The sequence below is a fragment of the Centrocercus urophasianus genome, unplaced genomic scaffold, assembly GCF_019232065.1.
Source record: "Centrocercus urophasianus isolate 14NV4802_14NV808 unplaced genomic scaffold, USGS_Curo_1.0 seq_26, whole genome shotgun sequence".
Classification (NCBI taxonomy): domain Eukaryota; kingdom Metazoa; phylum Chordata; class Aves; order Galliformes; family Phasianidae; genus Centrocercus; species Centrocercus urophasianus.
In genome coordinates, this window is record NW_024884822.1 from 2,834,342 (window position 1) to 2,857,679 (window position 23,338).

Consider the following 23,338-nt stretch of genomic DNA (forward strand, 5'->3'; position numbering starts at 1 on the left):
TACTCAAAGATTAGTATGCTCTTCAAGCAGCTATCCCTTAGTTTAGTATAGAATTCTGGAATCCCTACAAGATGGAAAGAACTATATTGACAAATGTGTTGTAATTTGAGCTGATCTTTCTGAAGTATTAATTGCATGGATTCCAACAGACAGCACCATACTGCACGGTTTTGGACTACAGACTCCAAACATTTCAGTTGTCCCAAAGGAAAATCAAAAGGAAGTGCTGAAAAAAAGAGAATTTTTCAAGAAGCAATCTGGAGTAGTTCAGAATGGAAAAAGCTTTGGCAACTTACACTGTGCGCTTCTCACAGTATAATTAAGTGACAAAAATTAATGGATATTTGAATATTAAAGAAAATGCACCTCATATTATTATTAGAGATGGAATATATGGGGTTCAAATATGCACAAATATAAAGGATTGAAATAAGCATGCAGAACACAGATGCAATACTCTAATGAAGGTAACATATGTAAAACAAATTAAAATACATGAACAACACGTTCTGAGTTATGTGTTTGTGCATGCTGAGTTGTTTTGGCAGATCAGGATAGAAGATGAATGTTTCAATACATAAAATGTATTTTATAAACATATCTAATTCTGAAGTCCTAGGTATCCATTCTGCATCTTTTATATAAGCCTCATGAATAATATCATTCAGCTTCCCAATTTTTTATGTACCAAATACACAAGTAACTAAAAAAAGCTAAAGAAATAAGAATGTTTTCAGATGAACATTTTTTCTGTTCCTTTTTTACCTGCCTACATGGTGAAGAACAATCCTCCACACGTAGCCAGATGCCATAATATTTAAATACATCTGAAAAGATGATTCTGATCTATCTGCTAGGGGAGTTGTCTTCACCATTTCACCACTAAAAAATGTCCACAGCATTTCATCCTTATTTAGGAGCAATGTTAACGTGGAAGGACTCTTTAGGCAATGCTTGCTTTATATTAAAAATATTTCCTATCAGGCAACCGATAGCTCTGTTCCTCCTGTAGCCTCACTGGTACAGACCTTAATTCTGAACAAATACTTAAGCCTTTCTGCTTACAAATGGAGCATTTCTTTTCCATTCTTCTGTTGGTTCCACTTCTCTGTTTCTCTTCCTCAGAAGCACCAACAGGGCTTCTGTTGCCCTGCACCTACATTTGACATGACTTAAAACACTGAGATAGGCAGGATGCTTTTGGTTACATTGGGCCTATTTGCTAGGACCCTTTTCTATGGATGAGAAACAGTAACTGAGTGACCTGGAGATGAAAAACAGTACATTGTCATGATGTTTGCATCAGACAGAAAAACAAGACAAAACAAGAAACAGGAAAAGAGGACTTAACACGATAAAAAATAAGAAATGAACTAGGAATTCCAATAACACAAGTAAAAAAAAATATCTTAGATCCATACAATGAACTCCTAAAGGACAATTTGCTAGAGTTTTGTGCAATTTGTTCCTTCTTTGCAATGCTGAAAGCATTCTGTGTCCTAACAGCTCGTGTGAGCAGTATCTCAGGATGCAATAAATATATATCAAGGAAATTGAATTTTTCCATCTTCTGTTCATATTATTAATTATCTAAGAAAAGCCGAAGAGAAAATTACCACAGTGTGAGTTTGTTCCGAAGGCTATTTACCATCAGAGTACAAACAAAACAGTAACTTATTCTACTGTTCTCGGCCTGTTTCCAGGAATTTCAATTGGGTGTAGTACCTTTTTCCATGTCTTTCTCACAGTTGAAGTATTACCCACTATAAAGGTTGCAGAACATTAGAAACATATATCAATTAGGCTTTACTTTACACAACAGTCATTTGTTCAGGGCTGTGAAACCAAGCAGCACGCAGCAGCTTTGTCACTGCACAGCAGCATTTCAGCAGCTCAGGAGCACAAAGTGAGAAGCCGTGTCCCAACTCCAACTGCAGAGGACTTGCAGTTTGTAATCTTCACTGTATCACTCATGATCAGCTAACAAAAGAACACCTTATGACACAAAACTTCAGCTGAAGGTCTCTGAGGGCCTTCAAATCCATCAAACCTGAGGATGGATGCAGTTTGACGCTATCGACTTTACGAGATCTCCACAATTTGCTTCATCAAGCAAAGTGAACTTTGGAACGGCTTTAGGTTTCAAAGTAAATACATACATGGGAATATGTTTAATCAGGCATAGTGCCTATCCAATTTACTGTAATAACTCCTGTAAGTGGTTAGGAACCTTTCCCAAAAATCCTTCCTAAGCTGGATTTCACTGACTGGAAAAACTGTTGCGCACCCTAATGACATAGGACTGCCTTTCTCATCAATTCACATTATAGAAAGCTGAAGATATTTTAGTGCATTTTCCAGTTAGGTCTACCTGCTTTTCATTCTGAATAAAACAAGTTGCCACATTTTCTTATTTCCTAACAGGGAATGGAAGCACTTAGTTCAAGTTAGGACCCAGTAGTGGTAGTCCTGGGAAACATACCTGTAAGTTTTAGTCACAGGACTACAAACATAGGAACAACACTGAAAAGAGCCAACTTCATTCTTTTTGGTTTGCTGTTACTTGTTCACATCTGAACAACATCTTTCCTCACATTTTATAACATCTCTATCTAAAGCACTAAAATATAGAAAAAAAATAATTAAAGCCTATTGGCATATTTTATGCAAACAACTTGTAAGGAGGCTTCCATTTAATCTCAATAGGAAAATTCGGTCCAAGGAATCAGATACTCTGCGTACATCCTGCTAGAATATTTCAAAAATTCAGTGCTTTATCTCTGAAGTGCTGAAAAAAATCCTTATGATTGTAGAGGAGCCTGTGATTACACAAGTTGTATAAACAGATGCAGTCTCAAATAGAGACAAGTATTTTAAATTACCCCAATTTTTTGGAATAAACATTTCCCTTCACAAAGCATCTTAAACTTAAAAGTTTCCATGTGCTAGTAAGAATTGCAAGGTAACTAGAAATATAAATACTGGTGATGAAAGACAGACTTACATAACAAATGATCTGTGCACAGCAGACTCAGATTAAAAGAAAAAGGGAAACCATCAGGTTCAATAAGGAGTGCCTCCATTTCATTTTAGTAAAATTTTGTGAAGCAGAGAAGTCAGGAGTCAATTTGGTACTTCATATGTATTCAAGACTTATGGTACAAGATATGAACTATTATTTGAAATTAAGGGTGAGCTTGATCAATTTTAATTCACCTTTTTCTTCAGCATGTAAACAAACAAAGCAATTATAAAATTATTTAACAAAGGATTCCAATGAGAAATCATAGAACTGATGATCTCTACAGGCCTCTATGGATTTGAATTAAGGAGAGCTGCAACTCCAAACTGATTACTCATCAGCATAGATTTTGCTGGGGTTCTTATTTCCCCTTCAACCTTCTAGCTACACGCACAGTAGTATAACAGCATATATCTTCTCTTGGCTTCTGGCTCATAATCATCTCTCTAGAGGAGTAATTCAGAAGTAATGCAGAGCTACTGAAACAAGATTAATATTTTCTCTAGTACAGCAATCACTTTGTATTTCCTTTAAGCAAACACTGCCCTCTCAACCTTTGCAAAGTGACCTTGACTCTGACAAACCATTCTCTAAATACGGAAGGTTTTCTTCATTCTAAATCCATATTTCTGACTTACTTCAGAAAAAAAAAGGCTCAAATATGCAAGGACACAATGATCGGCTTTACGATAAACAATCAACTAATAACGATCCAGGAGAGATGGTAACAAAACCATCAGCAAAATAATTTTATCCCTAGAATCCAAATAAACCAACGAAAAGGTGCACTGGATCTAAAAACCTGTGCCACTATACTTTCCTGCCCCCAGACTCAGCTATCTATTAACTATGTTGCAACCACCATTTCAAATTCCTAACAAACTCCTATGCAATGGTTTTCTGCCTTAAGTCTAAGGCATTTTTTAATTTTTTTTGAAAGAAACCACATTATCCTTATTTTTCCTGCATTGTTAGCAGTGCACTCAAATACAGATGTATGTGTCAGAAATACAATTATCAGGAGCTGTTAAAATGGGAACATATTTTGCTTTCTTCCTTCAGCTGCAAATAAAGCCCCATTGCTTCTTGCTTTCAGTAATACTTTTCCTGTTCAAAAACAAGTATTTCTGTAATTTAAAAATATGAGAAAATAGGGAACAGAGAGAGAGAGAGAGAGATCCAACTGCTTTTTCTATAACTGCCTAATTTTAGGCATACTGTCCTGCCATTAAACTATATGCTATAGAGCCAATTCTTTCATTAATTTCAGTGAGAACGAATCTGTAAACCAACATAGGCATATTTTGATTTGCTTTATTAAATGGAAAATAAAGAGTCAGATTAGTTACTATTTAAAACATGCTGAAAAGTTGATGGCACCATGCTACATCAGGAATGGAGTTCTACTTTCTGATATTCCCAGCGGTTAAAACAAAAAGTCAGTTCTCTCATCTGTACTAACGTCTCTTTGGCTTTAGGAGGATCAGCATCTTCTGTGACATTTAGTTTTTTGTGTTTGTGCATGCTGAACTTACAAAAATAACTTCAGTGCTATTCTTGAGGGACTCACTCCACAAACAGCTCAGCAATCAGTTCTGATTCCTAACAGTTGGAAAATCACAGTATTTGAAGTGGTAGTGCTTTTATGACCAACAAATCACTGCATAGTAGGGAAACATGCTATCCCTAAATTGATCTTTTTTACTGTTTTGGTCTTTTGGATAATTGTCCTCTTAGCACTGTTTCCAATCTAAAATCAGAAGTCAATACTATTTTTCAGTACAAAATGGTTTACTTTTTAATAAACAACACTGGTTTTTAATCATGATTACAACACGGTATTGATTTCTCAGATAACACACCAATTACCAATACTGGTTCTACTAGTTGTACTACAGGGACTGCATCTTGAAGCACTTTGGTTCTTTGGCTCAGACGTTCAATTCTCTGAAAAACTAACTGGAGGCAAATTAAAACATCCTTTGGCTGGACGCATTGTGAATCTTACTTGTCACGCTCATGAATAACTAAATTCTTTCAACACCTACCTAAAAAAAAAATCTCATCTGCATAATTAATCAGAATGAAAACTTTAATCTTTACTCCACATTGATTTTGGTAAAAATATATTAAAATGTTAAGAGTGTCTATAATTTTTAATTAGATGAAAGATGAACTATCAGGTTATGTGGCTCTCAGCCTACACCAGTCACACAAAAACACAGAGGCAGAAATACTTAAACCTTTCCCTGCAGCTATTTTGCACGGTATCTTTAAAACATTCTGAAAGCTTGTCACAGTCTATTGATGCTGAGTTGATCCACCTACTCTGCACTGGACTGTTAAAAACTGAATAGCAACTAAAAATACAGTGGGACTGGGAAAAGCAGTCTGACATCAATTGGCTGCTTTTCCAAATTATGGCTCCCTATGTAATAAACACAGCCCTTTAAAGGCATCCTCTAACAGATAAAATATTAATTAGTTGAGTAGCACTTAGATGCCATTATGCAAGGAAAGAGAATGAGATTTTGAGAGAATGAAGAACCTGCAACCTGCTTTACACTCTGAATGTCCAGAATTCATTGCATGGTTCCCAATAACCAGTGAGAAAACACAAGAATGAATCCTAGGTTTTAGATATTGGTCATGGGTCATAGAAATGGCAGACTGTTGTAAGGCAGAAACTAAAACCACCTTTAAAGTTTTTTTAAGAATTGGAGTAAATAATTTACAATCCATGTCACACTGAAAGAAAAGGTGCTGCTTTTCCACGAGAAGTACTTAACTGTTTAAGAGAAGAACTTGCTTGGACTGAATTACTGAAATCTACTATGTAGCTGCCATTGCTATGGGTCAGCTCTAGGATCTGAAAATCTTCAAGGAAATAGTGGGACAATGGATCCTCTCTGCTCTAATCCTGTTATCGACTGAAGAGAGAAACGGGATAAATATAGTAACCTCAATTTCTCATGTTCCACTTTTCCTGGGATTTTAGTAACCTGGTGTTGAACTGCTGCTAGAATAAGGACTAATTAGCCACCAATGTTGCTTTGTCTTTGTCACAGCGTGGATGTGTTCTGAATACAACTGACAGAAGGATATCGACAGCTATATGTCAGTCAATACTGTATCACTGAAAACACTACAGTGATATGTGCTAGAAGTTGTAGAAACCCAAACTCATAATTAAGATTCGATGGCAGCTACACCTCAAATAATAATGACCTTAGCACTACACCAACTATTCCCATTTTCAACATCCAGATGTGAACACTGACCACCAAGCTCCAGCCCAAAGACTTTCAAGAATGCCTAAGTCTGGATTTCTCTCTTACAGTTCAGTTACATACATAATTGTGTTTTCTTTGGGAAGTGAAATACACTCCATTACATGATCATTTCTTTTTGACATAAAACATTCCTTCTGCTTATATGTCTTGAAAAAATGTATCAAAAATGCAACAGGCTGAGGCTACTTGCAAGAAATACTTCCATAACGTGAGCTTACTCTAATATGAATTTCATAAGCAGGTCAGAATAGTGATAGAGAGAATGAGAGAAAAGAGCTGAATACCTTTGTAAAAACTTCATTCAGTATGAATGGTTCAGGACACAGACTGCCTCACAGCCAGCACCATGAACAAGTTCCCCCAATGTGGTTCTTAAGATTGTTTTAAAAATAGTAAACGCTCTTACTGAAAGCACTGCAAGAAGGATGTATCAGTATTCAACATTAGTTTCTACTTTATCCTCAATGAGTAGTTATACCACACAAAACATAGCTGATGATAAAGAAAAAGCTTTCAGTAGCTCATTTTTTTCCCCAAAGCCCTGAACAGATCACACAGCAAAATCCTGAACTGACACTTCAGAGATGCTTTTTCCTTCCTGACACCAGTACTTTTAATACAATATTAAACTAAAATTATTAACTGGAGACATTCAATAACATCAAATACCTTAATAAGGCAAACCTAACTTCTCCTGCCATCATCCTGTTAATATGATGCTAAGGTAGGAATCAGAAACAAAATTCTCAAGAAGCTGAAAATGTAAAAGCTTATGTCTGAATGCTTATTCTGCAGAGGTTGCTGGAGGCAGATAAAACACATTTGTCCTTAACTGCATCTTCAAATATAAAAGACTGTATGAAACTGATACTAAAAATACTGTAATTATATCTTGAGGATGTACAAGCGAGAATAAACATAATTATGGAAAAGATATCTTTAATAGGAACACTAACAGCAGTCCTCAAAAGAATGGACAGATATTGTTCTCTCTTTTCTGTTTGTTTCTTAGTAAATATTATATCTGCGTATATACATCCATATTTCTCAAGATCTGGCACTACTGTTGTATCTCTATCTCGCTGACCTCTCACAAGCATTCCTGTCTTTGTTGTTTTGTATCCAGCAATACCGTGTTATTCACTCACTCGCTGAAGCTGTGCTTGACACCGCAGGGTACAAAATAACACAGAAAACATTATCTCTGGAACAAGAAAAGATTGCCTGATGCTGTGAATACGTCCATGAACAGCAAAATCAGCTTTGCCCTTTGAAAAGTTAGATCAGCAGCTTGATTGATTGCCCTCCCTACCTTTTTGTAGTCTTTTAAGAGTTCAAGAATTGGCCAGAAAATCAGTATAGCTCATGTAGAAGCCTCTCCAAAAGGAGAAAGAAATGTGATTTCAGTTTTGAAAACTATTCACCGAGATCTGCTGGGTGCATCTTTGAAGTAGAGGACAAAATGCAGGAAGCCTTGCTGAAAACACACTCATTACAGTTTTTGGGCTAGAAAGGGGAGAAGTAAGGTCATGTTCTGCATATTTCCTATATAAAGGGAAAGAAAAAAGCTGCTCAAATGTTCTGTTGCTGCACTGTGGCATATTTCAATCATTCATAGGAAGCTCTCAGCAAAGAATGCTATCAGGAAACTTCTTCCTGGTGAATAATCTTGTCTCCTGGTCAAAAAAATATCCCTACTTGCCCTGTGTAAATCCTGTAAATGGAAATGAACTCGGTTTCTGAAGTCTTTAAAAGTCAAACCATTCTCACTGTATGCAAATCTCTACATAGCTGATTATATGTATCTGGAAGGAAATAGTCTATTGCCCCTGGCTACAAAAAAGTAAGAGGATACACATGGTAGTTCTGGATATTTTAGTGCTACGTAAATTGCTCAGGAAGTTCTCTCAGGCCTGACAGACAAAAGTAGCAAAGTACAGGTAAGTTACCAGGAAAGGACTTTAGAAAGTAACAAATCAGAAAAGAAAATATGCTGAGCTCTCAAATAAGAGCTGTTATTTACAGAGCGTGTAGTTTGGGGACTACCATCCAGAGATATCAATCACAAGTTTTAGAGGTGAGGTAAAAGATGACATTTACAAAAATAACAATAGCAAGTGTAGTTGGAAATTACTGAAAGCATCACCCTTCCAAGGAACAAATTCCTAGCTGATTATTCATAGGGCACCTGAACCTTTGCTGAAGCACAGTGATGTTGGACTACAGTACCACCTAACTCATTTGTTCATTTTGGGCTGTAATGTAACGTGATATGATGTGACACAGGTGAACATGATTCTCTAAAAATCACAAATCTGACCTACAAGTCTATGTAGCACTACGTTATACACATCTGTGATCATAAATGGATCAGGAGCATCAGCTAAAGCTACAGCTGTGAAGTTAGTTTGCAGTAGTGAAATATATCTTTGTTACTATAAGAATATGAGTCTCTCTGCTGTAAACTCTTTCTGAAATGGATACTTTCTTTGGAGGAATTAGGTGTGAAAGTCCATACAAGATTTCAAAAGAATAACAATATTAAATACCACCTTGAAACCTAACTAAAAAGTACTGTTTTCAAGTCAAAGTACAAAAATGCCAGTCTATTAGTGGAACATCCCCCTCTCACACTGAGTCTCCCTATACTTGCATGACAAATTTAAATGCAAATTGTGTGCCGAGAACAGAAATCATTGAGAATATCTGAGATTAATTTATGCAATATCTGTGACTGTTCTGTTTTGCTGAAGAAATGCATGGGAGGAACCCATCCTATGATACTCCAAATGAAATCTTGACATCACATTCCTAAGGACTGCATCAAAGACATGGTTACTAAGAAATCAGGTGTAAAGATAACAGAAGGTCTGTTGATGATGAACCCGAATTCATATGTATATGGAAACAGTCACTGTCCCTGTCTTTTCTGGTCATGTCATCATAAATATTACCAGTACATTTTTGTATCATCCACCATGAAAGGTGTTCATGACCCATATGTGCTATTCATTTTCCAAGTAAAGTGAAAAAAATGTGCTCTTCACTCTACAGAGCATGCAAACGAAATCTCTCGTCTTTGTCAGAGCTTTTTAAACCTTGATAAGTTATTAAGTGGTATAGATAAATTTTAAGTCAGAACTGCATTGAAGTCTAATATATCTAACTCCTAAATTGCTCTTTGTCAGATCCGATGGCTTTCCACTGTCTCCTCCCACACGCTTTCCATCTCTTCTGAAAATTGCTTCATCTTTGAATCATTACCATTATAATTACTAGAAAAATCAGGAGAAGAAAAAATCTTTGACACAAGGAGTATTACCATGGGACAAAAATATCCTGCTGTAACCAAAGATAATGCTCCATTATTAATTTCTCTATCAATTATTGACTTCGTGATAAGGTAAAAGTCTAAATGCTTCCACCCTGTATGTGGTATTCTTCTGTGCCTCCAAAAAAATGTAAACATGTCTAAAAGCTAGAAAGTGCATGGCTATTCCAAAACTACTGAGGAAACATTTTTTTGCCTTCATAAAGCAGAGAGGTGATGCTATCCATCCAATATTCAGTTTGGTGAGTTTTGGTACTCCAAAGGCAGGGGGTTTTAAGTGTTTGCCCACTTGGGGTTAATTTTCTCCTTGTTTGGGAGTTTTAGAATGTCTCACGGCATAACTTGTCAGCCCAGTATTCTGCAAATAGCCACCTTGGCTGGATAAATGATTGAAATCTACTTTTACAAGTTCTTAGAGGGGATGAAAGTACAAATTTTAACTTGGACCATTATAAAATAAGATATTTAAAAGGAATGCTTCCTTTTAAGCTCCAACACTCCACTTCATACTATCATTTAAAATCACACTGGAAGGGATCTCATATAGTTCAATGATTTTCTGGTTGGCTTTCTGCCCCATAGCAGGATGAATTATCTCCATGCTATTTTTGATAGACATTTGTCTAAACTGTTGCTAGAAGCTCCACTGAAGCAATTCCACAACTTGCTTAGTTTTTCATTTTCTGTAACAATATTTTCCTATTACTGAATACAAATCTCCCAATTTGTAACTTCAACTTCTTATCAATCACCCCAGACAGAGTCTTCTTTTTCTTTTCCCTGCACTTTTCCATGAATCTGAAGGTTTTATGTTACTTTTCACCATGTAGTTTAGAGGATCCCAGTTCCTTCAAATCCTTCTTTATTAAAGGCCCTGTAAATCTACAAGATAAGGTACAGTGCTAATAGAGATCTCTGAATTCTTTATTGGCCAAGGAACAATTTCTGCCATTGACAGTCAGTGTAGAGGCCAAGAACTCAGTGGGAGAAAGAGACTGGCAGATCTTCACCTCCAGAGTTAGATCCTGAAAAACAGCACCAAGGCAAGGAGACAAAATCTGCAGAGATGCATTACCAGTGCTAGTTTAGTCTACCCTTTTGTTTTGCCTTCAGGTAGGCACTGGAAGCTCAGCTGATAGGGCTGACAGAGGGGTCACAGCTTGTTTGCATTGAAAATAGAAAAACAGAAAAGATAAGAATTATCTTGATTTTAACTTGCAGCAGAGTATCTTTACTATCGAGTATCCTTTACTCCAATCTTCCCTCGACTTCCTGGCTGAAAGCAGGAATGCTTACTTTACACTTACTGCAAGATGTGAGGAGGAGAGAAAGAGGCTTGGGAATATGGCAGGCTGCCCCGATAAAATCTCCTGTATTGACTTCCAATGAGAGAGCTCACCTTTTAAGATAAAACTTGTTTGCAATCTTTTAAATTTTACTTACAAATATTCAGGATGAAATCCTGGTTTCTCTGGTCTCACAGTAAGATTTTTACGAATCACTTAATAGCAGATGTATTTCATGCTGCAGGGATATGAATTACAGATAAAATTACACTTCAAAAATGATATTGTTGTCTGCTTCTCAAGATCTCCTTACGTATCACATTGTTCTCAGTCTACAGTTCTGGCAGTTTACATAGAGAACACCCTCACAGTAGAGTAAAAACAATAGTTTTACACATTCAAGTATTATTTTCAGTGAAAGTAACAGAACGGTTTCATAACAGCATGCTTCAGCAACACACAGATGCTTCAAGGAAAAGATAAATCTTTCATCTTAAAATTCTGGCATGAAATTGGTTCAAGATTTAGCAACTGCTGTATCTTAGGCTTTTGCTTTATTAGTGGTTTTCCAATAATCTTTTCCTCATCTAGATTACCTCTATTATTTAGTTATAACTTCCTCCATAATTGCAATCACTGAATAGTAATCACTTAATAAAGATATCCTGACAGGTCTATTTTTGCACTTGGAAAAGATTCATTTTCTTTATCATCACTCCAGTAAGCAATTTTTCTTCCTAACTGAAGTAGCCAAGTGAAATGAAGTGTCTGGAGCACAGTTCTGCTCTGCTCCAGCCAGCACTTCAGTAAGACCAGGCACCAATCCTTTCATTTTTATATTATTTGGATATGGATTCTTCAAACTCTGTGTGACATGGAATTTGTGCTGACTGGTTTCTATATATAACTCCATTGATAGACAAAGGTGAAGGCTGCCTTGCACAGCTTGTTACCAGTGAGCTGACACTGCAGACATTTTTTTCCTATAATGCAGCCAATGCAGAGACAAACCACATTCTTGTTTAAAGCTCATGAGAAGGAATATGAGCTTAGATACTCAATGCTGAAAAGCCAAAGCATACACATATAGTGGACTGTTTTGAAAAGACTGACTGTGTATTAGATAGAACAAAATAACCTGACAAACTTTGATACCTGCAGGTTGCAATAATGATTTCTTTTCCACTGTGATGGGGATATAGAATGAGAAACTGCTGAAGAAACACGAAGAAAATAAAAGAAAGTTTGGTTTACATATAGAAACCTCTTTTTCCTCACAAAGTAGACTGATTTATCCTGAGCAGACTTGGCTTAAGCCACTAAAATCAAAGCGGGCTTTTCTCCTGACTTGAAAGGATTTCAGACTGGGTCTAGCAATATGTGAACGTTCAGACCAAATAAACTCTCCTGCAGGAATCCCAGTTTTCTGCTTGAAGACTGTGTAGGGAGTGCATATCGTGAAGTTCCTAGAGAGACTGAACACAGCTATTAAAGAACTGAAGCTGTGCAGAGGGAAGGGAAAGAATTCAGCTTTTGCTCATATGCCTTCTGCACCTGGCCTGGCCTTGCTTCCTCTTTGGACAGACAGACTTGTGGGGTTTCCAAGGTACCTTCCAGACAGAACTAAGGGAATGGCTCTGAATTAAAAAAACATTAATTAACATTCCTGAATATAATTGTTTAAGGCAGACATTCCCTAGCTAGTAATTCTGATCTCAACATTTCAATTGAAAGCTTAACCCATAAAGGGAGCGCACTAAGCTAGAATGAGTTCCTGTAAAATTTAAGTATGTTTTAGCTATTCACACAAACGTTTAAAGTACTCTGAGCAATTCATTCTTGGCTCCCAGGACCAATCTATTCTCCAAGGACCAATTGTCCAGTGGTAACTCCTAGTGTCTTCTATACAATCACTGACAAAGCTAAGTTTTATCACCCTTACCTTCCGCACTCTCTCCTTTTGAGCCCCCTATAATGAGCCTCTGTGTTAAAAGCAAAGCAGAGAAAACAAACTGATGGGATAAAGCTGTGATGCTTTCCTCAGCTGACTTCCATTTCTGGCATCACGCTTTGTTGCTTTTGTCAATGGTCTGACAGTCAGGGAATGTCTCATTAATACAGCCTCCTCACAACATCTATCTGTCCACATGTAGCACACAGCTTATGACTGCACAAATTTAAATGTATGATAAATGGAAGGGCAAACCTAATTTTATTTTATTTTTTTTTCCCAAAGTCTAATCTTTACTGCAGGCAGACCCACATTAAATTTAGAAGAAATTTTCTGATACATACCAAACAAAAAGAGCTTACACTTACTTACTTTAACCACTTCACCAGTGTTGGCCTTCCTCTCAAAAGAAAAGCAATAGGGAAAATATTTATTTCACAGCTTTGAAAATTAAACAAAAAATCTCACTTCAGGATTCACTTGTCCAGCTTGTAATTTTTCAAATTCTTTTACAATATCAGTACAAGGCATCTTTTTGTGTGCACAGTAATGAAGACTTGAAATACACTAATTATCTCTGAACAGGCATGATTCTAAAAAATTATTGAAAAAAAAAAAAAGGGCAAAGAAGCAACTTTTAGAATAAGCAATTATTACACAACTTAATGCAAAAATATTTATAAAGTAGGCATTTTGTATTCAATATTAAAACAAAACGCCTGGATTAATCTAGCAGAGAGATGTTGACACGATGGAAGTCAGGAAGCAGTTGTGAATAAACACTCTGCATCTTTGCTGGTGATGAAGTGTTCAATCACAAAAGCTTTGACTTTAATCATATTGCCGTAGTGCGGTGGAAGCATGCAGCGCCACAAAGTCAGAGATATGCCCTAAAAATATGATTTTGTTTTACCAATAAGCATATTCTTTTACTTTCCAACTCATGTATGCATCTGAAATGGTTTGTATATTCAAGGAGAAATCAGAGGGGAATGGAAAAGAAAAACAGCTTGAGGGATGCAATAATCTCACCATACTTTTAATTAAAGAAATAGCAATTCACTTGTAATAGGACTGTCCCATTAGGGTCCCTTTTTGCCATGAAAATCTCAATTGACCCACTCCTTTTCCCTGGTAAATTCATCCCTTCAAGAAGATCTTGCTTCTTGACTCACTGTGTGTTTTTATTTACGGTACACCTCACCGTTCTCTATAACTTTTTTTGAGAAAAATACACTTGCCTGAAACTCACACAGTTCCAGTTCATATTTGGAAACTCTTACTCCATATAATTTTGCTTATAGTTCTCAAACAAGATTTGACCACTTAGATCTTCCAATTTTCAACTACAATACAGGGAAAATAACATTTTTTTCCTTCCCCCCCTCCACCCCTCCAGTAATTTGATAATATTGTCCAAATACCCCGCCTGACTGCTCGTAGGGACAAAATAAAGAACATCATTTAGGAACAATTAATTGCTCTTCAAAATAAGATTTCAAGTGCTGTAATTGAAGGGATAGCACATCATTACTTTGTGTAAGTATAACCTTTTTGAACTTCCCAGGCTGACACATCACAGCTGAGATGCAATCGTGTTAGTCACAGCACTCTGCATGGTGCCAACACTGCGCTGAGCAACACACTATTAGGAAAGGGTACAGCAGCATGCTGCACTACTTGTCAGGCCCTCCCATGCTGTGATTGTCTATATGCAAACACCATGCCCACTGTCACAGCACAACACAGGGAAATGCTAGGGAGCTATTTCTGCAGCACCAGGAGCACTTATTCCTCCACCACTTGACCCCTGCTCTGTGTGGAGATGGTGGTGGTGTGTTTCAGATGTGATGTATAATAGCAGGAAAGCACTGATGCATCAGACCAGGAAATTAAAAAAGATGCCATTCACACAAAGGAATGTTTAGTTAAGTTTGAAAAGCTTGGCTCAAAGGACACCGTGATGGACCATTTGTTACATCTTTACTTACTAATGTTCGTTTGCTGTGAATTTTTTTCCCCCCAAACCAGCTTGTTATTTATTTTCAATGCTTCTAAGAGCTCATCTGCATTTCGCCCAACACATTTGGAGCCCAAGATAATATTGGAAAGCGTTAGGGTCCTTAAAGGAACAGCCTATCACAGTACACCACAGTAACTATGTCTCTACGATTTATGAAAAGAAAGCAATATGTGCCTGTTTCGGTGCCTGTCGTTTGCCTACCAATGGTGCAGTGCTCCCCATTCCAGCCCTCTCTGCATTCACATTTCCCATCTTTACAAGTTCCGTGCTCTGTACAACGGGGATGACACACACGCTGGTCACACGCCACTCCTGTCCACCCTTCTTCACAGCGACATGCTCCGCCAATGCACACCCCATGGGTGCCACAGTCTACAGAGCACACTTCTAGGAGAAAAAAAGAATACAGGTTATAGCTGGCTTATGTCAGAAGCAACCTAAGTCAGCAGTTGAGCAGAACAGGCACCCTTTTGCTGAAAGCAGGCCTCTTCTCGTGGGGATCAAAACCAGTGTTAAGCATTTAACCTTGTGAAGTTCAGAAAATGATTACAAAAATCTGCTACTGTATTCTGGACAGATCACGGTCAAGCTGTGTCCTCCATTCCAATGCAGAGAATTTCCTCAATGCCTTTCAGTATGGCAGAAGGGGGAACATGGATCTGCTTTACTCAAACCTGAATCTGCGCCGATTTTAACACATTTGTTTATTAAGAACGAGACTGAAACTCACCCAGAACACATTCAGCAGAGAATGGTCACAATTCAGGGTCACAGAGACTCTCGGAGTGACTGGAAAACATACTTGCAAGTGACAGATTTGGAATCCTATTGCTAATAGTGGTGGGACACAGTACCTTGCTCCTAAATTCTCTTGCTCTCTGCCAGCAGTCACAGAAAGGCAGAGGGTCTTTTGCCTCACGCATCATCAAAGAAATTGACAGTTTAAATTCTCATTCATGAATTTTGCTGGCTGCTGCTAATGCATGAAGCAGAAAAAACATATCTCGATCCTCATTTCACTGGTGGGGTATTCTGAGTCATTAATTTTAAGAAATAACTGAATAAATGTGAAAGCTGTAAATATTACTTTGAGAGACAATTGCACCTCAAGAATCAGCTCACAATATAAATGCAAAACTCCAAGTATTTTTTGCCACAAATAGAACATTTGCTGTCACGTCAAAGCTGTTCTTTTTTTCCCCTTAGCTATTTCTGTTAGAATAAACACTTTTACAATATTCAGTCAACTGAAGCATTGAAGAGGATGAATTTTTCAGCTTACACTTCTGTTCTTGCTTTTTAGAGTGCCTTTTGCCCTAAAACTAATTGCTTAAATATTCAGTGTACAACTGAAAATTGAAAAATACCCCATATTTAGGGGATCTTGCTGTTTTGTGATATTTTTCGTAAGTGGGTAGCACTGTGATGTGCCATAAAACAAGCACCAAAAATAGACTATTTTCAAATATTATGGATGTATCTGTGAATCTCTGCAATGGAAGTTTTCAGTCAAAGTGAGGAAAGAGATATGAAGCAGTTAAGTAACTTTCTCAGTTCAGAAGGAAGTCAGTATCTGAAGGAAATATGGGCTCCTAACCTACACCCCCACCCCGAGCTGTCAGTCCCAAATTAGGGATGTCACAAAAAATAATCTAAAATGTATGCATGCTTCTTTCCAACACAGTCCAGAACAGGACCAAGCCTGTTCCTAAGAACAGTTCCTATTTGCATTTCAAATTCGCCTCCAATATTAACATTTTTCCAGAATAGGAGCACTGATGCAAAATTGCAGGAAATAGTTTTCTTACCAACGGAGCAGTCAGGACCCATCCAGTTGGGATCACAGCTACACAGGCCGGTGTCAGACAGGTATGTGCCGTGCCCACTGCACTGGTCTGGACATTGGGCTCTGGGAAGCTCACAGTTTATTCCACCCCAGCCTGGGCTGCAGAGACATTCTCCGTTCACACAGACTCCGTGATTGGAGCATGTTGGATCTAAGCAATCAACTAAATAAGGAAACAAAAAGAATGCACACAAAGGTCAGTTCCCACAATGTAATGTATGGAAAAAAAGTAGATGGACACTTTTAAGATCTTGACAGAGCGGCAAAATAAAACAAATCAATATGATTCTTCATGTCCTATAAGTACCTGGTCTGAGAACAGAGAAGTGTGAAGTAACCTGTGCTTTGCATTGGGTCCATCTGAAATAGGGAGTGGCTGAAAAACACACTCTTACTGCATGAAATCCGTGGTAAAAAAGCACAAAGGCTCAAAAATAAAAGCTACATACACACAGTGAGATTCCATACATAAGCCTTAAATGGGGACTTTACTTCTTAAATGCACTCTAGTTCTAATGAGTTCAACAGTATTCTGAATAATACTAACTTAAAAAAAAACCAAAACCAACAACCAACAAATGAAATGCAGTATCTTCATCAGTATTATTACTGCCATTCAAATGCTGGACGCCTGTGAGAATGATACTGTGATATTTCATTTGGGTACATGGAAGTCAAATTATCTGTGGCTTTCAGATTCCTACTCCACTATGGCAGTGAGACTGACAAGACCCAGTTACTTCAACCTACATTCTAACCAGCAGACAATTCTTTAGTAAATAAAGAAACACAGATGTAGATACAGATTTCGTCTCTTCACCATCCAGAAACAGCAGAAGAAGAAAGTAAAAAAACAGTTACGATGGAGAGGCATCCATAAAATGTCTTTTGCCATTTTAGCCCTGATAAATAAACGGAATGTTACGACTTTTCTTTCAAATAAACTCTATCAGTAACATTATGGTTTTCCAAATTTCCATCTCATATCATGAATTTGTATAAGTGTGCTGTGCTTTCCTGCAAACAGCAGCATGAGGTTTTACCAGCTGCCTCTTGCTGGGGAATTGAGGGCCAAGGTCAAACTTATGCCCTAAATAAAATGAATTCACCTCATGACTAGTATATATCAGCTCACAGGAGAAGAATCAAGAATGATTGGCATTCTCTTTTGCAGCTCTAGGAAGATCTCAGTTTATAATGAAAGTGATTTATCTCTCATCTTTTCCAAATTGATCCTTCTAAATTAAGGCAGAGACATTTTCACTTTAACTTCTGTGAACAATACTTGATCTCTTAAATCTCAACTTTTCTATAAACAGACATGTCAAATTATTTTATGAAGTTACAGAACATTTAAAGTAAGTATATAGATTAGATACAACTCAGGATTGAAGCAGGCACGTTTAGATATACAATAATGTGAGTTATCAGAATAACTCACGTTAGATTTTAATTCAGATTACAGTAGCACAGAAATTACTGTAACATTTCTTACAAGATTTTCACAGTAACAATGACCCCAGTATGGGGGGTTCTGCTAAGATTTAGAGTTCAGTTAATGGGATCTGAAAATATTATTGTGCAACTTAGTGTAAACGTAAGCAATGATTGTTCAGGAAAAAAATTGCCAAAGACAAATGACAAATTACTAATTGTTCTAAAGCTATCCAGAATGCCTTCCCCGCACTGTTAGTGTGCCTTGTGCTGAACAAAACCAGAAGCTCCAAAGAATACGCCTTTCATGACACTTCTGTTGAACCAGACAGGCAAAAGAATCTTATCCAATAAATAAAGAAACAGAAGAAAAAATTAGGTCAATTTATCTTAAGGGTGAAGGTCATGTCTTCCCCTAAACGTATTATTTTTTTTTAAAGGTAATATTTTCATGTGAAATTTAAATGGATAATGTGCAGCTTTCTGTTGTGTGTTGCAGCACAGCTGGGAACCTGAGGAAATACTGACGAGTACCAATGTATGCCCCCTTTTACAAATGTACCTCCTTCCTTCTCAATTGCTAATGAAAGCAACATGGAACAAAAACTTATCCTTCTACATAAATGCACTATCTTTCCTCTTTGCAAAATTGCTGTATGCTTTCAGCTGAGCTTTATTAACACAGAATGAGCCTACCAATTCCCCCAAATCCCAGCCCACCATTTTACAGAATAACAACTCACGTGAACCCTGCCAAAATGAGCGTAGCTTGATTACCTGCAATAGGACTGCACTGGCTAATTCTGCACAGGCTCTGTCCCCAGCTCTTTAGAAGAGTTTACAATGGACTTAATAAGGAATTATAAATGGAGATTCTTTGGTGTTTAAACAAAGGACAACATGCTTTAGCAAGCCACTCTGTTAGACTTGGAATTCGTAGTCTCTTGGCAGCTCAGATCATTAGAGCTCATTTAGTATTGGGCCCTCTGTAGATTTGATAAAAAGGGTACTGAAAGCAATTTATATCCCTAAGGACAAAAAAGGAGGTCAAGGAGTTTTATGAACAATATGTACCATAAACCCCCAAAGAGCCATGAATTACATTTATGAAGTTAAATGTCATTGAAAAATGACTCGACCATGAAAGTGACAAGAAAAACACCGTTAACCTAATTTGTCAATTTGACTTGTCTCCCCACATACCAGATTGAATGAAACCTGGCAAATATGCCCCTTCGTTTTGTGTGCAAATTTGTTAATAGAACAACAGTGTTTATGCTGCAAAAATTGTGCATCAAAAATATTGATTTTAGTGCCACTTTCATTTCAGGTAAATTGTTTGAACAGTGAGACCATGATGAATATCAGAAATAAAAAGTGAACTGGAAGAAGAAATGCTGACCCATTTGTTCTAATTCAGTTTCCTCGCTGGAAAATGGAGGATGAACCAACCTTTGCTATTCTTTCTGAAAACTCAAATAAGTAGAGATTTCATATTACAATATAATACAGATATACTTATTTGTATCGTTCTACCATTAATTCAAACAGAAAGTTTAAATGTGAGCAGATGATTACTTGCAACTGGAGAGACTTCATATCAGATCCTTTTCCCAGACCTCATGAATTAATAGGAGAAATATGTAAAGAAATAATGGAATTTTACAGAAGAAATGTTGGTTGGTTCTTTATATATTTGTAAATTAATTTATTGAGTTATTTATTGCTCAATGATGTATGCAAAAGGTTATTCTAACCTTTTCTATCATGTTATCGGCACTTCCAAGTTTGCAGTTAATACCTCTTTGCCTTTGTAATCCATTTATCTGTTAGAATCCTTATCCTTTGAAGCACTGGTGATTAAATAATCTATATCCTTTCCCCTCACATATTAATGTATCTCCCCAACACTGTTGACTGAAAATTTTGGAGCGTTTCCAGCTCTGAAAGGTGTTTACATTAACTCCTTTGCAGCTATACATGCACTAGCTTGTTCTATAAACTTATCTGGAATTGCTGATGTTTTGCTTTACCCACTTCAAACGTTCGCAGTAGGATAAGCTGAATTAAGCACTAGAAAAACCTACTTCTCTTACAGGAGCGTTAGGGGATTCGAGATGTCTAGCCCAAATACAGAACAAGCATTCTGCACAATTGAAAGTAAAAAGAGCATCTGGAAATTATAATATAAATGGATGAGGAACTGCTTACAAGGTAAAATTTATGGAATTAAATGAAAGAAAGATCAATTTAGGCCATCTACCAAAGTCTCTCTAATAATATTAACTCTAATATAACAATGAGGAACATGATGAAATTCATATAACTTAATTAGACTGAGCAAACAATTGCAGTTTGTGCCAGAGAGGTTCTGCATTCCTGGGGGATAGACTGGATGTTGCAGAGTGTGCTACATGGTCTTTTCCATGTCCAGTGCCCATGAGAACACTGCTTACAGCAGGGTATTTCAGACCATCTTTGAATTTTTCCCAGAACTGTACACTCCGAGTGAACTGCAAACTGTCAAATCTACCATTCAAAAAGGACATTACAGAATTTTCTGGATGTTGCATAAACTGTAAAAAAAAGAAATGGAAAATCTACTGATTCCAGTTGAGTTCTGAATTAGAGCTACAGTGTTGTGAAAAATTCCTGGAAAGAGATGACAAGAATGAAGAAATTATTGCAGTTTTGGCAGTGCCACCAGTGAGAATCACAGCTTATTTTTGCTCCTAGCAAAATAACTTCGCACAGACTAATGCACAGTCTTGTCCCAAAGCTGATGACTGCAGTCCATATCCAAAGAAGTCCCTTAGTGGTTTAAGTCCCTATAGTTTTCTTCCTTCCTTCCTTCTCTTTCCTTCCTTCCTTCGTTCCTCCCTTCCTCCTTCCCTCCCTCACTCCCTTCCTTTTTACTTTAATGGGAGAAATAGGTGTTTGGTAAGATAAACATTGATGCATATGTAGTGTACAGGGCTGCATTCCACTCAGAATACTCCTTAGAGGCCCTTCAGTCCTAAACCCATGCAGCTCCAGTTCTGTCACCTTTGTCTTCAAACTGTTCCTCCTTTTGGAGGATTAATAAACTCTGAGAAGTCATAAAATTGCTTGAAATATTACTCTCTGAGGACATGCCAAGGTATGCAGAACTGTCGATCTAGCAGTCCTCTGGAGAGTTAAATTCCTTTCTAAAACTATAGCAATGCATTTTAAAAAGAACAGGAGTCTGACTGACACAGTGCATTCTAACGGCACCCACTGTGAATAAAACCAACACCAAGCTCAATCTATGACCACATTTTCAATGGGTCATTTTGTTACATTTGCTCACCCTGCATACACAAAGAACTGGACACTTCCAATAGGAAAAGCTTTCCTGCACTTCAAAAGTAGTTGCTGTTTTCATGTGCCAGCTACCTTTCTTTACTCCCATGAGACTGCAGTTAATAGGAGTAATTTGTGTTGGGTGATGTCTGTATGCAACATGGACACCCAAGTCTTTCCAATCTGTCACATCAACTTCTGTTTTAAAAGCGATTTATCTCTTTGCTTTGTGTGGAGCTGCAGTTACACAATTTTCCCTACTACTACTCATTTTTACTCTGCATTTCAAATCTAAATCGTTCAATAAATATAATCCATAAGAAAAGATTTATCTTCTGTCTTCAGAAAAGAAATTATTCAGGTTTACTTGTGGCAGACATTCTTAGCACCACATAACAGTGTATATAGAAATCAGAACTTTAATTTAAGCTTTCATGGATCCGTACAATTGTGATGGACTACGTTCTTACCTCTCTTTCGCAATATCTGCTACAGCAGTTTTACATTTAGAATGTTATTGTCCTTTCCTTTCTTTTCTAAGAGCTCCAAAACCAGAAAAAAATCTCACAATGCAGAAAGAAAATGTGCCCAGCATTACCTTCTTCACAGTTTTCTCCTTTATAGCCAACAGAACAGACACAGTTCCCTTCGATGCAGGAACCATGACCTCCACACGAGGGATCAATACACTGGCTGATGGGTACATCACATTCTGGACCTTTCCAGCCACTGTAGCATAAGCAGGTTCCTTTAGAGTACTGACCATTGCCACTGCACAGCACTGGGCAGGCAGCTGGAAAATTGAACAGAAGAAAAAACAGCACATGAGGTCAGAAAGGTATTCCTGTAAAAGTGCATTAAAAATCCACTACTAAATACTTACACACAAGTATCTTAATTAGCTGGAAAAATTAAGCCAATTTGTACTATTTCAGCTCTTTGCAAAGAAACTATTTGAGTATTTTTTAACAAAGCATGCATATGTTGGGCATTCTGCGAGTACAGCTACTATTCTTTACAATCTACCCATGATGGCTGGGATGAAGCAATGTGAAGAGACCTGATTCTGACATTATTCCACCTGGTTCCATTAGGTAACGTCCAGTTTTCACAGTCAGCAGAACACAATCCCCCAAACACGTCAGTCTACAGCATCTTTCTTCTTTCACAACATTTTTTAATTTAGTGTTCCAAAATTTCTATGACCCTATGACTTCTTTTTCCCTCATAAGGATCTTGAATACAGAAGTAACACAAGCTTTCATTTTTATCTACAACAAACTCATGCTGCCACCAATATAACTGCCTAATCTTTACCCGTATCCCAGAGTGAACGTTTCTTCCCCAGGTGTATTGGCAAGAAACAACCATTAACTCCTACCCCTTCCTGTTGTATTAAAGGAATAAGAATTTCTGAGCAAATATTAAGGACTCATTATGCAAATGAACTGCAACCTAGAAATAATAAAGGTGGTTTTGGATACCAAATGTTGGACATATGCAGAACAATGGAAAGAAATAAATAGTTTATTAAAACACATAAAAGTTACACTAAGGCATTTTTACACATCTGTATGCCTATGACTGTCATACCAACACGGCAGACTGTGAACTTACATGCCTGCCAAACACAACATATGGTCCCCAGCCAGAGAAATGGAAAAAATAACAAAGAAGTAAAAGAAAATAGAACTAATGAAGTGTATCTTTGATAAGAGGTGCACTTTTACCCTCTTCTTTGATAAAGTCTATAAAGTATATCCCCATCTTTTCAACTTTCAAAGCAATCAGAAACTAATGGCTACTTCTACAGTACCAAAAATATACT

The 23,338-nt window shown here is 37.2% G+C and overlaps 1 protein-coding gene across 3 annotated transcripts in view; it reads right to left on the reverse strand.

Moving 5' to 3' along the window:
- Nucleotides 1–23,338, reverse strand: part of TENM2 (teneurin transmembrane protein 2) — a 547,500-nt gene that overhangs the window by 58,155 nt on the left and 466,007 nt on the right. For 2 of the 3 annotated variants that reach the window (XM_042826119.1, XM_042826118.1), the window contains exons 11-13: nt 22,109–22,303; nt 16,715–16,915; nt 15,081–15,293 (exon numbers count right to left, since the gene is read on the reverse strand). In XM_042826119.1, the coding sequence (XP_042682053.1) occupies nt 15,081–15,293; nt 16,715–16,915; nt 22,109–22,303 (609 nt within the window). The remainder of the gene's footprint in view (nt 1–15,080; nt 15,294–16,714; nt 16,916–22,108; nt 22,304–23,338) is intronic. The other variant, XM_042826120.1, reaches the window with a different exon arrangement.